General features: G+C 34.2%; 1 protein-coding gene and 1 long non-coding RNA gene across 4 annotated transcripts in view; one reads left to right on the forward strand and one right to left on the reverse strand.

The window, feature by feature from the left end:
• Positions 1 to 11,112, reverse strand: part of LOC107732287 (cAMP-dependent protein kinase type II-beta regulatory subunit-like) — a 12,714-nt gene extending 1,602 nt beyond the window's left edge. For 2 of the 3 annotated variants that reach the window (XR_001638857.1, XM_016543562.1), the window contains exons 1-8: positions 10,366 to 11,112; positions 9,711 to 9,746; positions 5,602 to 5,840; positions 3,298 to 3,404; positions 3,063 to 3,216; positions 1,999 to 2,100; positions 1,785 to 1,859; positions 322 to 390 (exon numbers count right to left, since the gene is read on the reverse strand). Coding sequence is in view for 2 of the 3 variants with exons in the window: in XM_016543562.1 (XP_016399048.1) it covers positions 322 to 390; positions 1,785 to 1,859; positions 1,999 to 2,100; positions 3,063 to 3,216; positions 3,298 to 3,404; positions 5,602 to 5,840; positions 9,711 to 9,746; positions 10,366 to 10,627 (1,044 nt within the window). In the remaining variant the exon portion in view is untranslated. The remainder of the gene's footprint in view (positions 1 to 321; positions 391 to 1,784; positions 1,860 to 1,998; positions 2,101 to 3,062; positions 3,217 to 3,297; positions 3,405 to 5,601; positions 5,841 to 9,710; positions 9,747 to 10,365) is intronic. The other variant, XM_016543563.1, reaches the window with a different exon arrangement.
• Positions 2,408 to 9,704, forward strand: LOC107732289 (uncharacterized). The gene is made up of 3 exons (XR_001638858.1): positions 2,408 to 2,440; positions 7,189 to 7,226; positions 9,600 to 9,704. It is a non-coding gene; the product is annotated as an uncharacterized LOC107732289 (long non-coding RNA).
• Positions 11,113 to 13,347: the final 2,235 nt, after the last annotated feature.

The following is a 13,347-nucleotide window of genomic DNA, read 5'->3' on the forward strand; positions in this document are numbered from 1 at the left end:
CAGATCAAATCACAACAACGTAGGAAACAGATCTGGCGTGACGCAGCTGACACATTATTTTACCGATCTCCTTGCTACGTCTCTGGACTTGGGAACATTTCAGTTGCGTTGCTGTCTATGGGAGGGTCAGAGAGCTCTCAGATTTCATCAAAAATATCTTAATTTGTGTTCCGAAGATGAACGAAGGTCTTACGGGTTTGAAACAACATGAGGGTGAGTAATTGATGACAGAATTTTCATTTTTGGGTGAACTAACCCTTTAAGATTCATAATGAAACGAATTGTGCTGATTCTTTGTAAAAGCAAACATGTTTGACTCACTTTGCTCCTCTTCATAGTGATCCTAACGTGTCCTGACTCTACGATGTAGAAACAATCTGCCAAATCACCCTGTGAAAACAAGGTAGCAGTTTGGGGTCAGTAAGATTTATTTCATATTTTTGAAAGAAGTCTTTTCTGCTCACCAAGTCTGCATTTATTTGATCAAAAATACAGTAAAAACAGTAATATTGTGAAATATTTTTATAATTTAAAATGACTGTTTTCTATTTGAATATATTTTAAAACGTAATTTATTGCTGTGATCAAAGCTGAATTTTTGTGAAATATATAATTTAAAATGACTGTTTTCTATTTGAATATATTTTAAAACGTAATTTATTGCTGTGATCAAAGCTGAATTTTCAGCATCATTACTCCAGTCTTCAGTGTCACGTGATCTTTCAGAAATCATTCTAATATACTGATTTGCTGTTTAATAACCCTTTTATTATTAGTAGTAACAGAATACAACACAGAAAACAGCATTTATGTGAAATAGACAAATAAATCACTTTATAAATCTATTTAAGTATTTTTAATTTTAATAATTAACCCTTGCTGAATAAAAGAATTAATTTCTTATAAAAAATCTAACAGATATTATATTATATTTAGTGCTGTCAAATGATTAATCTCGATTAATCGCATCCAAAATAAAAGTTTTTGTTTACATAATATATGTGTGTGTACTGTGTATATTTATTGTGTGTGTGTATATCACAATTTAGAGCTCTAAAGAAAGGAATAAATCATTATGCTACTTATATAGGCTAGAGAATAAGGCAATTTGCAAATCGCAAATGTAGCCATTTTCTATAGAGTTAAAAAAGTGATAAAGCAGCAAAAAAGAAAACCATCCAAATAGTATAAATAAAATAACCAAATAATACATATTTTATATATCCCTAATTTATAAATAAAAAATGTATATTATAAATGTATTTAATAAATAAACATATTTTTCTGAAATATATACATGCGTGTGTGTGTGTATTTATTTTATTTATTTATTTATATATATATATATACATACATGCATGCATACATACATAATAAATGCACACACACATATATTATGTAAACAAAAACTTTTATGTTGGATGCGATTAATCGAGATTAATCGTTTGACAGCACTATTATATTATAACATTATTATACATATTATAACAGATAACTAAATTACTAAAATTGGATGAACCATTAATTCTAAGTTTTTCCCAGTTTTTTTTGTAATAAAAAAAACTGTTAAAAATTGTATAGCGTTTGTACTCACAAATTGTACTCAATCTGATTAAATATATTAGTGCTGAGAATAAATAGATGCTTGGCACTAATATAAACTAAAAAAGAAAAAGAAATGTCTAGGCCTTTACATTTCCAGGTTTTTCATGACTGTAGGAACCCATAATAATTACTTAAAAATCTTAGTAGAAAAACGTTTATTAGTGTCAAAACTGTCTAACCTGAGCAATGATCTGTTCTCCACTGTTGTACACTTTGGTCGACAAGACATCAACAACCTTCATTCTCTCTGAAACCTGAAAACAGGAGACACATTTATTTATAAAATCAACAAGAGAACTGCACATGCAGACAAAAACTCACATCACAAAATACAGTTAGCAGATAGCATGTTGGTAGAAGTTGCCAGATGAATGCAAAAGTGTGTGTTCAAACCTCCAGTGACGTGAGCAGAGGAAGAGTCCCGATGAAAGCCTCGTACATTTTTCTTTTCTTTGCGTTGTTCTTTAAGAGGATCCTTCTGAATGTCAACCGATCCTAGAGACATTTAAGCAAAAAAATAATAAAATAATATTTTACACTCAAGAGAGATTGAATCTTTAAAGTCCTATAATTTCAGTATTTTCTGTGAAAAGCAGAGGGCGCTCTAACACAAACAATACACGAGATGCTCTTGGAGAAAGAAACAAGATATTTAGCATCTAATTTTACTGTGAACTTAAATACCAGGTTGTTTTTTGCCGAAACCAGTTGTTTAGAAAATGATGCACTGCAACTGCGCTGAATTCACGCAACTGCAAATTCATTAAAATATCTTTTTTTTTGTTTTGTTTTTTTTCCTCAGAAGAAAGAGTCGTACGACTTTGGACCGTTATGGGTGAGTAAATGATTGTGATATTTTAGATTTATTTTTGTTATTACTAGTATAGTTTGTTAATATTTTGAATTGTTTTATTTTTATTATTTATGTTTTCATTTTCATTATAGTTAAAATTGTTGTCGTGTTATTGTCTTTTATTTCCTTTATTACTTTCAAATTTTAGTTTTAATTATTTTAGTACTTCAACTTTAAACGTAAATGAGAAATGTCGCCTTGGCAAGTAGCTGAAATAAAATGCATTTAAGTTATTATTATTATTTTTTATTTACTTTTTTCTCAGTTAATGTTTTTTATTTCACGAAAAAAAAATTTTATGGTTTTAATTATGAAATCTCATTTCTGCCACAAAATTTAAAAAAATTAAATAGGTAATTGCGACTCTTTATCTCGCATTCTGACTTTTTTTTTCTGAGTTTATATCTCACAATTCAGTTTTGTTTTTTTTTCTCAGAACTGCGAGATATACGTAAGGTCAGAATTGTGAGAAAGATTCTGACTTTCAGAATCGTGAGATACAAAGTCACATCCACCTTTTTGTTTTTTGTTTTTTAAATAATCCGGGGAGGAAACTGGCTTCCATAGTTAATAATCATGGTGAATGATGACAGAAATGACTCACGAGGCACCACAGGGCTCCAGGTGAGGTAGCGATGATGGTGGCGGCCCTCGGCGTGTTGTACATGAGGGCCAGCTCTCCAAAACTCCCACGGTTGTCATAAGAGCCCACGGTCCGCGTGGTGCCGTCCGCTTTCAACATGATGTCAAACGTTCCTCTGCGCAAGAAACACAACGAGATATCGATGTCTGAGAGGTTTAAACACCAGCGTCGAGATCCAAAGATGAATCCGTTATACCTCTCAATGACGTAGAAGTTGTCGCCATCGTCGTCTTGATCGATGATGTGCTCTCCGGTCACCACTACCTTCTCAAATATGGCATCCAAGACTTGTGACATCTGCTCCTGTTGGTTTTGGAGGGCAAAATATGAGCCTTTCTTGTCTTAAAAGGGGTCATATGATGCAATTTCAAGTTTTCCTTTCTCTTTGGAGTGTGACAAGCTGATTGTGCATAGATAAGATCCCTGAAGTTGCAAAGACTAAAGTCTCAAAACCAAAGAGATATTCTTTATCAAAGTTAAGACTCTGCCACGCCCCCCTAAAACGGCTCGTTCTAACACGCCCCCACATATCTACCACACTATTTTCGAGTTTTCCTTTCTCTTTGGAGTGTTACAAGCTGATTGTGCATAGATAAGATCCCTGAAGTTGCAAAGACTAAAGTCTCAAAACCAAAGAGATATTCTTTATCAAAGTTAAGACTCTGCCACGCCCCCCTAAAACGGCTCGTTCTAACACGCCCCCACATATCTACCTCACTATGTGGAAATATTTGCATAATGCGGCCCAAATGTTCACGCAAAGAAAGAAGGCGTGGTTTCAGTAACCGCAGTTAGTGTTGAAGCAGCCATGTCAGGGAGACGGTGTGTGTTTCAGTGCGAAAGCAAAAGCACTTTATTTGGCCTTCCGAAAGTAGATGCATTTAGGAATCTTTAAGATTACTTACAACAGAACAGCAATGCATTTTATGGACGACCGTTTCGTGAACCTAGGAGAGGGCTTTGCTATGACAATCTGGCGCTTCTGAATCAGCTACTGTTTTGTTATTAGTTTTAAGTATTTGCTATTGACTGTTCAAATGCAGAGTTTTGCGCATCTGGTGTGTGTGTGTGTGTGTGTGTGTGTGTGTGTGTGAGAGAGAGAGCGAGAGAGAGAGGGGGTCACATCACAGTGGAGTCAGCTGTCTTAACCGCGGCTTGTGTACTGCATCATTACTGTGTCTGTCACGCGACTCTGTTTCCCTTTCGGGCTCTGTCTTTACATTTATTTTGAAAGATTGCAAGATTTATGGTAAGGGGCGTTACATTTCCGACGAGTGCTTGCGGTGTTCGGCCAATCACAATGCACTGGGTCAGCTGGCCAATCAGAGCAGACTGCACTTGTCTGAAGGAGGGACTTTGTAGAAAACGAAGCGTTTGAGAGAGGCGGGGCATAGAGGACCTACAATAATGTACAGTATTTGAAAAATAATGTGTTTTTTGAACATTAAAGCTTGTCAACATATTCTGTTACACCAAATACACAAAATAATGATCTTTAAAAAAGCATCATATGACCCCTTTAAAGGGGAGAGTTCAGCTAAAATGTATTTTTATTTCTTCTGTCAAATGTAAAAGGAGATATTTAACAGATTTCAGGTGAATAACTGCACACATTTGGGTTTGTTCCCAGTGTTATTATAGTTAACTAAAACTAAAGCCATAAAAAAATATTACTTGAAATAGAATACATTAACTGAAAAAAAATACTAAAATAAAAATGTATTAATTTAATAAAGAGTTATATTTAAATCAAGTAAAATGACAAAAAAAAACTTTAACAAATTAAAATGAAAAGAAAATATAAAAATAAAAACAAATTTAAACTTTTAATTAAAAACTCTAATAGTGTCTCAAATTATAAATAATTATAACTAAATTATAACTACAACTAAAACTTAAACATTTTTTATTTGAAATAAAGTTGGAATAAAATAAAATATAAATATTATAAAAAATGACAAAACTGAAATGCTGCCTTGGCTGCTAACTTAAATAAATAAAAACTCAACTAAAACTGATATAACACTGACATAAAAATAATATAAACGTAAACTTTAATATTAAACAAAAGGAAGAAAAAAACTCATAAAAATGACAAAAGCACATAAAGCTACTAAAAATTAAAACTAAAACTGAAACTGGCCTAAATAGTAATATAAAAAAACTAAAAATAAAACTTAAAATTAAAATGGAACCTGAAAATATAAAAATAAAAGTTAATTCAAAAATATTAATAAACACTTTAAAATAATACTAAAATAACACCGGTTTGGAAGAACATTAAAAATATACAGTATACTGTACATATAAAATCTGGAACATTACAATGACAATTTTTTTGTATTTTTATAGAATTTTTCAAAAAAAATGTAGCATTTTTTTTTCAGTAGCCTCTAGCACAGGAACTAAACAAACCATCTATGTTAATCTTAATGGTTGTCTGAAAACAAATGAGCTAAAACTTGCATTTTATTCTCTCAGAAACGGTTGATAATCTTACCTGGTCCAGGTTTTTGAACAGTAGGATGTCTTTGCAGGCTTCCTGTAGCCTCTGTCTCTGCTCGTCTGTTTTGGGGTGAGTGACCTGAAGGCACATCAAAGCATGATGGGATACCGTGCAGCAGATGCCACAGAAATGCATAAAAGTGGAGGGACTCTCTGTCGCAGGTTTCGAGAGACCACTCACCCTGGGTTCTCTCTCCTCTTCATCCTCATCAGGGTTGTACGCCTCCGCACAAACTGTCCAGAGACCAATGAATTCAGTAAATCGGAAGCAGGATTAGAGTCGAAAACCAATAAAACCAGCCTGTCTAGACAACGCATTACTGCGCAATTAAAATACAGCGCTTTGTGCAACCTGTTAAAATAAAAACAAGCCATTTAATCAGCATCTGAATCTTAATGTCTACTTTCAAACACTGTTCTATTGGATCGTTTAAATGGTTAAAAACACATACAATTACAATACTCATCCTCATGTTGTTCCAGACCTTTAAGACTTTTAATTTTTTAGTGAAACATAAAAGGAGATGATTAGTAGATTGTCCAAGCTACTCTTTTACAAACTTGAAAATATAGTGTCAATTTAAGCTAAGAAAGAAGGTTTTTCAGTGCATAATAACTTAAATTTGGGTTTGGGTCTAATCAAATCAAATCTAAAATTAGAAACGTTGCTTTAACAGCTAACTGAAATAAGTAAAAATAATTATAAATAAAATAACCTAAACCTTAATATAAAAAAGCAAATAACAAAATGACTAAAAATGAAGACTAAAACTGAAACTAATAAATTGAACCTAAAAATTAAGATTAAAACTGACATTAAATAAATTAAACCTAAATAATAATATTTAAAATAATAAAATGACTAAAGCACATAAAATTCTAAAAATGAAAACTGAAATAAAAATAAATTAAACCCAAATAGTAATATTATAAAATATATATATATAAATAACATGACAAAAGCACACAACTGAAAATGAAAAAAACTAAAACCGAAAGAAATTAAATTGAAACTAATGGTAACGAAATGACGAAAGCACAAAACAAAATTACTAAAAATGAAACCGAAATAAACATAAATAATAATATTTAAAATGAAATAATAAAATGACAAAAGCACATAAAAATGTATACTAAAACTGAAATAATAAGTTATATTAAAAAAATGCTAATAACAAAAGCACTTAAAATTCCTAAAAATAGAAACTAAAACTGGAATAAATATAAATTAAACCTAAACAGTCGTTACACCTAAATTGTAATATTTAACAGAAAACAAATGACAAAAATGACAAAGCACTTAAAATTCCTAAAAATAGAAACTAAAACTGGAATAAATATAAATTAAACCTAAACAGTCGTTTAAAAAAAAACTAATACAATTACAAAAGCACATAACAAAAATACTAAAAATGAACCTAAAACAAAAAAAAAACTGAAAATATAAAATTATTGATTATTATCTTGAAGTAGCTTTACAGTTCAAGAGTTGTATAGGCTACTTTAATCTTACTTTACAATGCTTTGTTATTTCATTGTTTGGAAAACAGAAGCTCAGATGATCTCCGTTTATGTTCTACAGGAGAAAGAACGTCATCCGGGTTTCAAAACCACATGAGGGTGAGTGAATGTGTAAACTTTCATTTTTCGATGAACTATTCGAGAAAAGTTTGCGGGAAATCTGTTCCAAGCGCTTGCAGCGCTGCTCTCTGCCTGTGTTACGCATGCAGCGAGAGAGATGAGCGGATCGGCTGCTCTCCTCTCCCACACGCCTCCACTATTCCTGCTATAAATACCAGCGCAGAGATGACAAGACCAGGACTCCACCGTCTAGATCCATACTCCACTCGCAGACCTGAAGTACAGGAACCGTCTAGATGGATCTAGCTCACAGCTCTAGACTGTTTACATCAGTCCGGGGCCTGTTTCACAACATTTGGTCCTTAATTTCAAGTATTCAGCTCATCTGATCTGCTACAAAAATCACAGAAATTGTGTTTTGTCTACGTTTCTCTATGTACAGCATTCACTATCATTCAAAAGATTGGGGTTGGTAAGATTTTTTTTTTTAAACTCTCTTAGAGTTTTAGACTTTTATGCTTACCAGGGCTCCATTTATTTGACCAAATATACAGTAATATCATGAAATATATATATATATATATATTGTGTTGAAAACAGTTCATATTTTTGTGGAAACCATGATACATTTTTTTTCGGGATTCTTTGATGAATAGAAAGTTCAAAAGAACAGCATTTATTTGAAATAGAAATCTTTCGTAACAATACGTCTTCACTATCACTTTTTTATCAATTTAATGCGTCCTTTCCAAATGAAAGTATTAATTTCTTTCAAAAAAAATACCTTACTGACCCCGAACTTTTAGTGCAAGTCTACATTTTATGTCATTCTTGATCACATCTGGTCTGATCTGAGCTGTTTTCAGTCACAGAGTTCAAACCTGACATGAAATAAACCAGATGGGGAACAACGTTTAACACTGCGTTTATAGAAGCCTTTTTCCATTACAATAAAGTGCCTGACAGATATATGTTCGGGACGATTTATCTACAGTATCACATCAATATAAGGACTGAATATGCTCCTCTTCATGACACTATAAACTCATTTCTTTTTAATTGACCACCAAACTTCTACTTTTCCCCATTACTATCAGACTTCATTTCCTATTTCAGTCCGGTCTGTCAGCACAACACATTAAAATCCCTCCATCCGTCCTCACTTGTGGTTTCTAGCGATCCACGAGAGACAGAACTTCACAGCATCTGAAACACTTTATTTCTGCAAACAAAGCTGATCTGCCATTAGCCAATTAAACCATTAGCTCTCTCATTCACTCAGTGAGCAGTAAAGGAGTAAATGGTATGTTAACAAGACAAAAGGCACTACGACCACAAATGCAAGGTCATTAACCAGAACCAGATGTTCTGTAAGATGGGGATTTGAAGTAAACTGCCTAGAAGTTAAAGAAATAGTTCACCCAAAAAGGAATAATTTGCTGAGAATGTACTCACCCTTAGGCCTTTCAAGATTAGGATGAGTTTGTTTCTTCATCAGATTTGGAGAAATGTAGCAGTACATCACTTGTTCACCAATGGATGTGAATGGGTGCCGTCAGAATGAGAGTCCAAACAGCTGATAAAAACATCACAATAATCCACAAGTAATCCACACCACTCCAGTCCATCAGTTAACATCTTGTGAAGCCAAAAGCTGCATGTTTGTAAGAAACAAATCCATCATTAAGGCATTTTAACTTTAAACCATCACTTCTGGTCAAAATACAAGTCCATAATTCATAATAACGCTTCCTCCAGTGAAAAATCCATCTTCTGTTATCCTCTCACATCAAAATCACCCAGCATATTTGTGTAAAACAGTGTTGGACTGTTTTCTCTTGTAAACGGTGCTTGATCTGTGCAGATTTCGCTCCTGATTCAGAGGAGATGACTTTTTTACTGGAGAAAACAATATTATGGATTATGGACTCATATTTTCCCCGGAAGCAACGGTTTGAAGTTAAAAACATCTTAATGATGGATTTGTTTCTTACAAGCACGCAGCTTTTCTCTTCTCCAGATGTTAACTGATGGACTGGAGTGCTGTGGATTACTTGTGGATTATTGTGATGTTTTTATCAGCTGTTTGGACTCTCATTCTGACGGCACCCATTCACTGCAGAGCATCCATTGGTTGAGCAAGTGATGCAATGCTACATTTCTCTAAATCTGATGAAGAAACAAACTCATCTACATCTTGGATGGCCTGAAGGCGAGTAAATTTTCAGCAATTTTATATTTTGGTTGAACTTTTCTTTTTGTTCTCTTTGGCCACAAAATCAGGTTCAACAATAAATTACTAGTATATAAGAAACCATATAAATCTTCATAGAAAGCTCTTATGCAGATGGGATTTATGTGATGAATGCACTGGATTGAATTTACTAAATTTTGTTTAGTTTTTCTTTTCAGGAACCCGAGAATGAATTCAGATGCACCTGAAAATAGGAGTTGGTAATCATATTACTGAAACTGACTCCTTTACTACTCGTGAACTGCATTGCCGGAAATTGACAAACTCACCAGAAGCTCTCCGGACAAATCTGTTGATAACCGGAGCTGAAAGAAAAGAAAGAAAAATTACTCATAATGCATTACAATAAAATGGAATATTAATGCCTATAAAATATTCAATTCAAGATGAAACAGTATTGGCCTAATGGATCCGTTTTCTCTCAGGAATCATCTTTCTTCCTGTCCAAAATCAAAACGTTTGCTTCATAATTGATACTCCCTCTGAATGACACACACTTCATCATCATCACATCTTCATGGAAATACAAAGCATTTGCATGCAAAAAAAAAAACAATACAGGAAAAGGCCTAGTGCCAATATTTTTGTCCTAATGCACACACGGCCTTGTATAATTTTTTTATGAATAAAGACCAGAGCTTCTATAAGAAATGCAATTAAATTAGAACATTTAGATGACAACAACGGGAAGTGCAATAACAAAAATATCATTTAAAGCCAATTAAGCTTGGTCTTTTGTTCCAACCCCCATCTGCAGTGAGCTGACCACTCAATTTTTGACGGAAAAAAATGAACCAGTGAACAAAAGACCAGCATTATTGTGCATCCATTATGAAGGATGTCTGTATAAACGGTGATCTAGCTGATGTGATGGACGCGTCGCAATGAATGAAGGAAGAACGCACGCACGCACGAATGCATTACCTACGAATTCTTCATCATCGTCCTCGTCCTCTCCGTTTTCGGAGTCGATCTGCATGGCCTCCTCGATGAAGTTGACGGCTTTCCCCGCTCGCGCGGCTGAATTGTGCTCATTGCCAAACGCGCCGCCGCGGCTCTCGTTCTCCTTGAGACGCGTGAAGTACTGCAGCGCGAACTCCAGCAGGTCCCCCGGCTGGTTCCTCAGGACCTCCACGGTAAAGCTCTGCAGAAGCTCCGTCAAGCCCTCGGGGATTTCTATACTCATTTCCTGACGGTGAAATGTGCGCAAAATTCGGCCCGATCTTGCGCGTAACGTTAACAGCAGTCGGTCCCGGTTCGCCGCGTCAGCTGAGAAGAATGATCCGCAAACGCGTCAGAGGCAACGCGACGGATTTCTCACTATTCCACCATCTGCGTCTGTTTCCTCTCGTGTCCGAGCGCGTCCTCTAATTCGCGGGCGTAAAAATGGCAGGGAATTCAAGAGCTGGCATCTTTTCTCTTTTTTGTTGCGCTGCTGGCTACAGGAAAGCCGCGCATGTGATGCGGGAAACCATGGCAACCGGCAACCTGGGGTTTGCGCAGGAGGAACGCGGACGCGACGCGATGAGCTAGAACGCAACGCGAGCTCTTAAATAACCACTGCGATTGCACCATGGTATTATGACGTTTTTGGACACGTACTATGGTATTACTATAGTATTAGTTGAAATCGCTACATTGGAGTGTATGTAAATATGGCACAGGCCTATATGAATATGGAAATAATTCAGGACAATGGTAAGGAATACCGGGGCTAGTTGTCACACCTTTTTTCTCATTTAAATATATTTCTCAAGATTTATTGAAAGTCACCTTAAGTAGGCTACAGAAACAAACTTGACTACTAAAATAAATAAATAAAAATAAATTGAACATAAGTTTTAGAAGTCAGAAGTCAGAAAGAGCTTTATTACCAAGTATGTTTACACACACGATGAATTTGACCTGACTACAGGAGCTTCAAGTGCAGAAGAAAGTATGGACATACATGATAGTGCAGACATACATAGGAATAAGACAGTAGAGATGAAATACAACACTAATATAAGAAAAACAGAAAATGAAATACAGATGTAGAAGTGTAGAAAAAAGTTTTAATTGTTTAAATGAATGTACAGACATGTTATTAACAAGTGTGCAGTTTACAATGTATACATTTCGAATTCTATGTATATGTCAGTTATGACAGAAAATAAATTATGAAATTACATCTGTAAATAAATAAAATAATGTAATATAAAATATATATTTTTATAAATATTATATAAACTAAAATGACAATAAACAGTATGTACGTGTATATAAATACTATATACAATTATGATATAGTATGAATCTACCCCAGCCTGACTTTTATGAAAAATACCCTGAGAACAAGTTCAGCAAGACTTTTGGCAGTTCAGTTTAGACTTTGACAAGCTTTCCTCTGTGATAACTAGCCCCGGTCTCCTCTAATATATACAGTAACCATCTCTGTACATAAAACTGCATCATATAATACAGATTCAAGACAATGCAGAAGATGGTATGAGGCAAAATGTTGTATATTCATTTGCGCCTCTTCAGAGTGACGCTTTCAAAAATAATTACGTTAATGGATAAACAGACACCTCAGGCAGAATTAGACTAAATGGGCTGCTGGTTAATCCTGTTTTGACTAAATATGAGCTGATTATGTTGAGATTATTAAGCATGAATACATTTTAAAATTGGAGAGTATCAGAGTTTGACCTTCTGGGAACAATGAGATTGTTGTTATATAAAGGTGCGAGGCCTGCTCCCTCTCTCTTTTAATCTGTCATAATGTATACAGAATTACCGGAGAGAGTAGAGTAGAGTAGAGTAGAGTAGAGTAGAGTAGAGTAGAGTAGAGTAGAGTAGAGTAGAGTATTAAAATAACTTTTGGGAAACAAAAGAATGTCACGGAGACTTTAATATTAATGACAGTCAGAGCACAAAAATCACGGCAACCTTTTTACACTGCCCTCAGCAGTGAAATATTTCAGTATTGTAAGTCACATTTAAAAAAAAAAAAAAAAATTACATCTGTAAATAAATAAAATAATGTAATATAAAATATATATTTTTATAAATATTATATAAACTAAAATGACAATAAACAGTATGTACGTGTATATAAATACTATATACAATTATGATATAGTATGAATCTACCCCAGCCTGACTTTTATGAAAAATACCCTGAGAACAAGTTCAGCAAGACTTTTGGCAGTTCAGTTTAGACTTTGACAAGCTTTCCTCTGTGATAACTAGCCCCGGTCTCCTCTAATATATACAGTAACCATCTCTGTACATAAAACTGCATCATATAATACAGATTCAAGACAATGCAGAAGATGGTATGAGGCAAAATGTTGTATATTCATTTGCGCCTCTTCAGAGTGACGCTTTCAAAAATAATTACGTTAATGGATAAACAGACACCTCAGGCAGAATTAGACTAAATGGGCTGCTGGTTAATCCTGTTTTGACTAAATATGAATGAGCTGATTTGAGATTATTAAGCATGAATACATTTTAAAATTGGAGAGTATCAGAGTTTGACCTTCTGGGAACAATGAGATTGTTGTTATATAAAGGTGCGAGGCCTGCTCCCTCTCTCTCTTAATCTGTCATAATGTATACAGAATTACCGGAGAGAGTAGAGTAGAGTAGGGTAGAGTAGAGTAGAGTATTAAAATAACTTTTGGGAAACAAAAGAATGTCACGGAGACTTTAATATTAATGACAGTCAGAGCACAAAAATCACGGCAACCTTTTTACACTGCCCTCAGCAGTGAAATATTTCAGTATTGTAAGTCACATTTAAAAAAAAAAAAAAAAAAGGATATTAGACACATTTAAACTCAATTGTGCTTTTCAGATGCTACAACCTCATCATCTGCAGAGAGAAACTGCCATTCAATCACACCAAAATACAGATAA

Source organism: Sinocyclocheilus rhinocerous, unplaced genomic scaffold (assembly GCF_001515625.1).
Source record: "Sinocyclocheilus rhinocerous isolate Xijiao unplaced genomic scaffold, SAMN03320098_v1.1 scaffold38, whole genome shotgun sequence".
In the NCBI taxonomy this organism is placed as follows: domain Eukaryota; kingdom Metazoa; phylum Chordata; class Actinopteri; order Cypriniformes; family Cyprinidae; genus Sinocyclocheilus; species Sinocyclocheilus rhinocerous.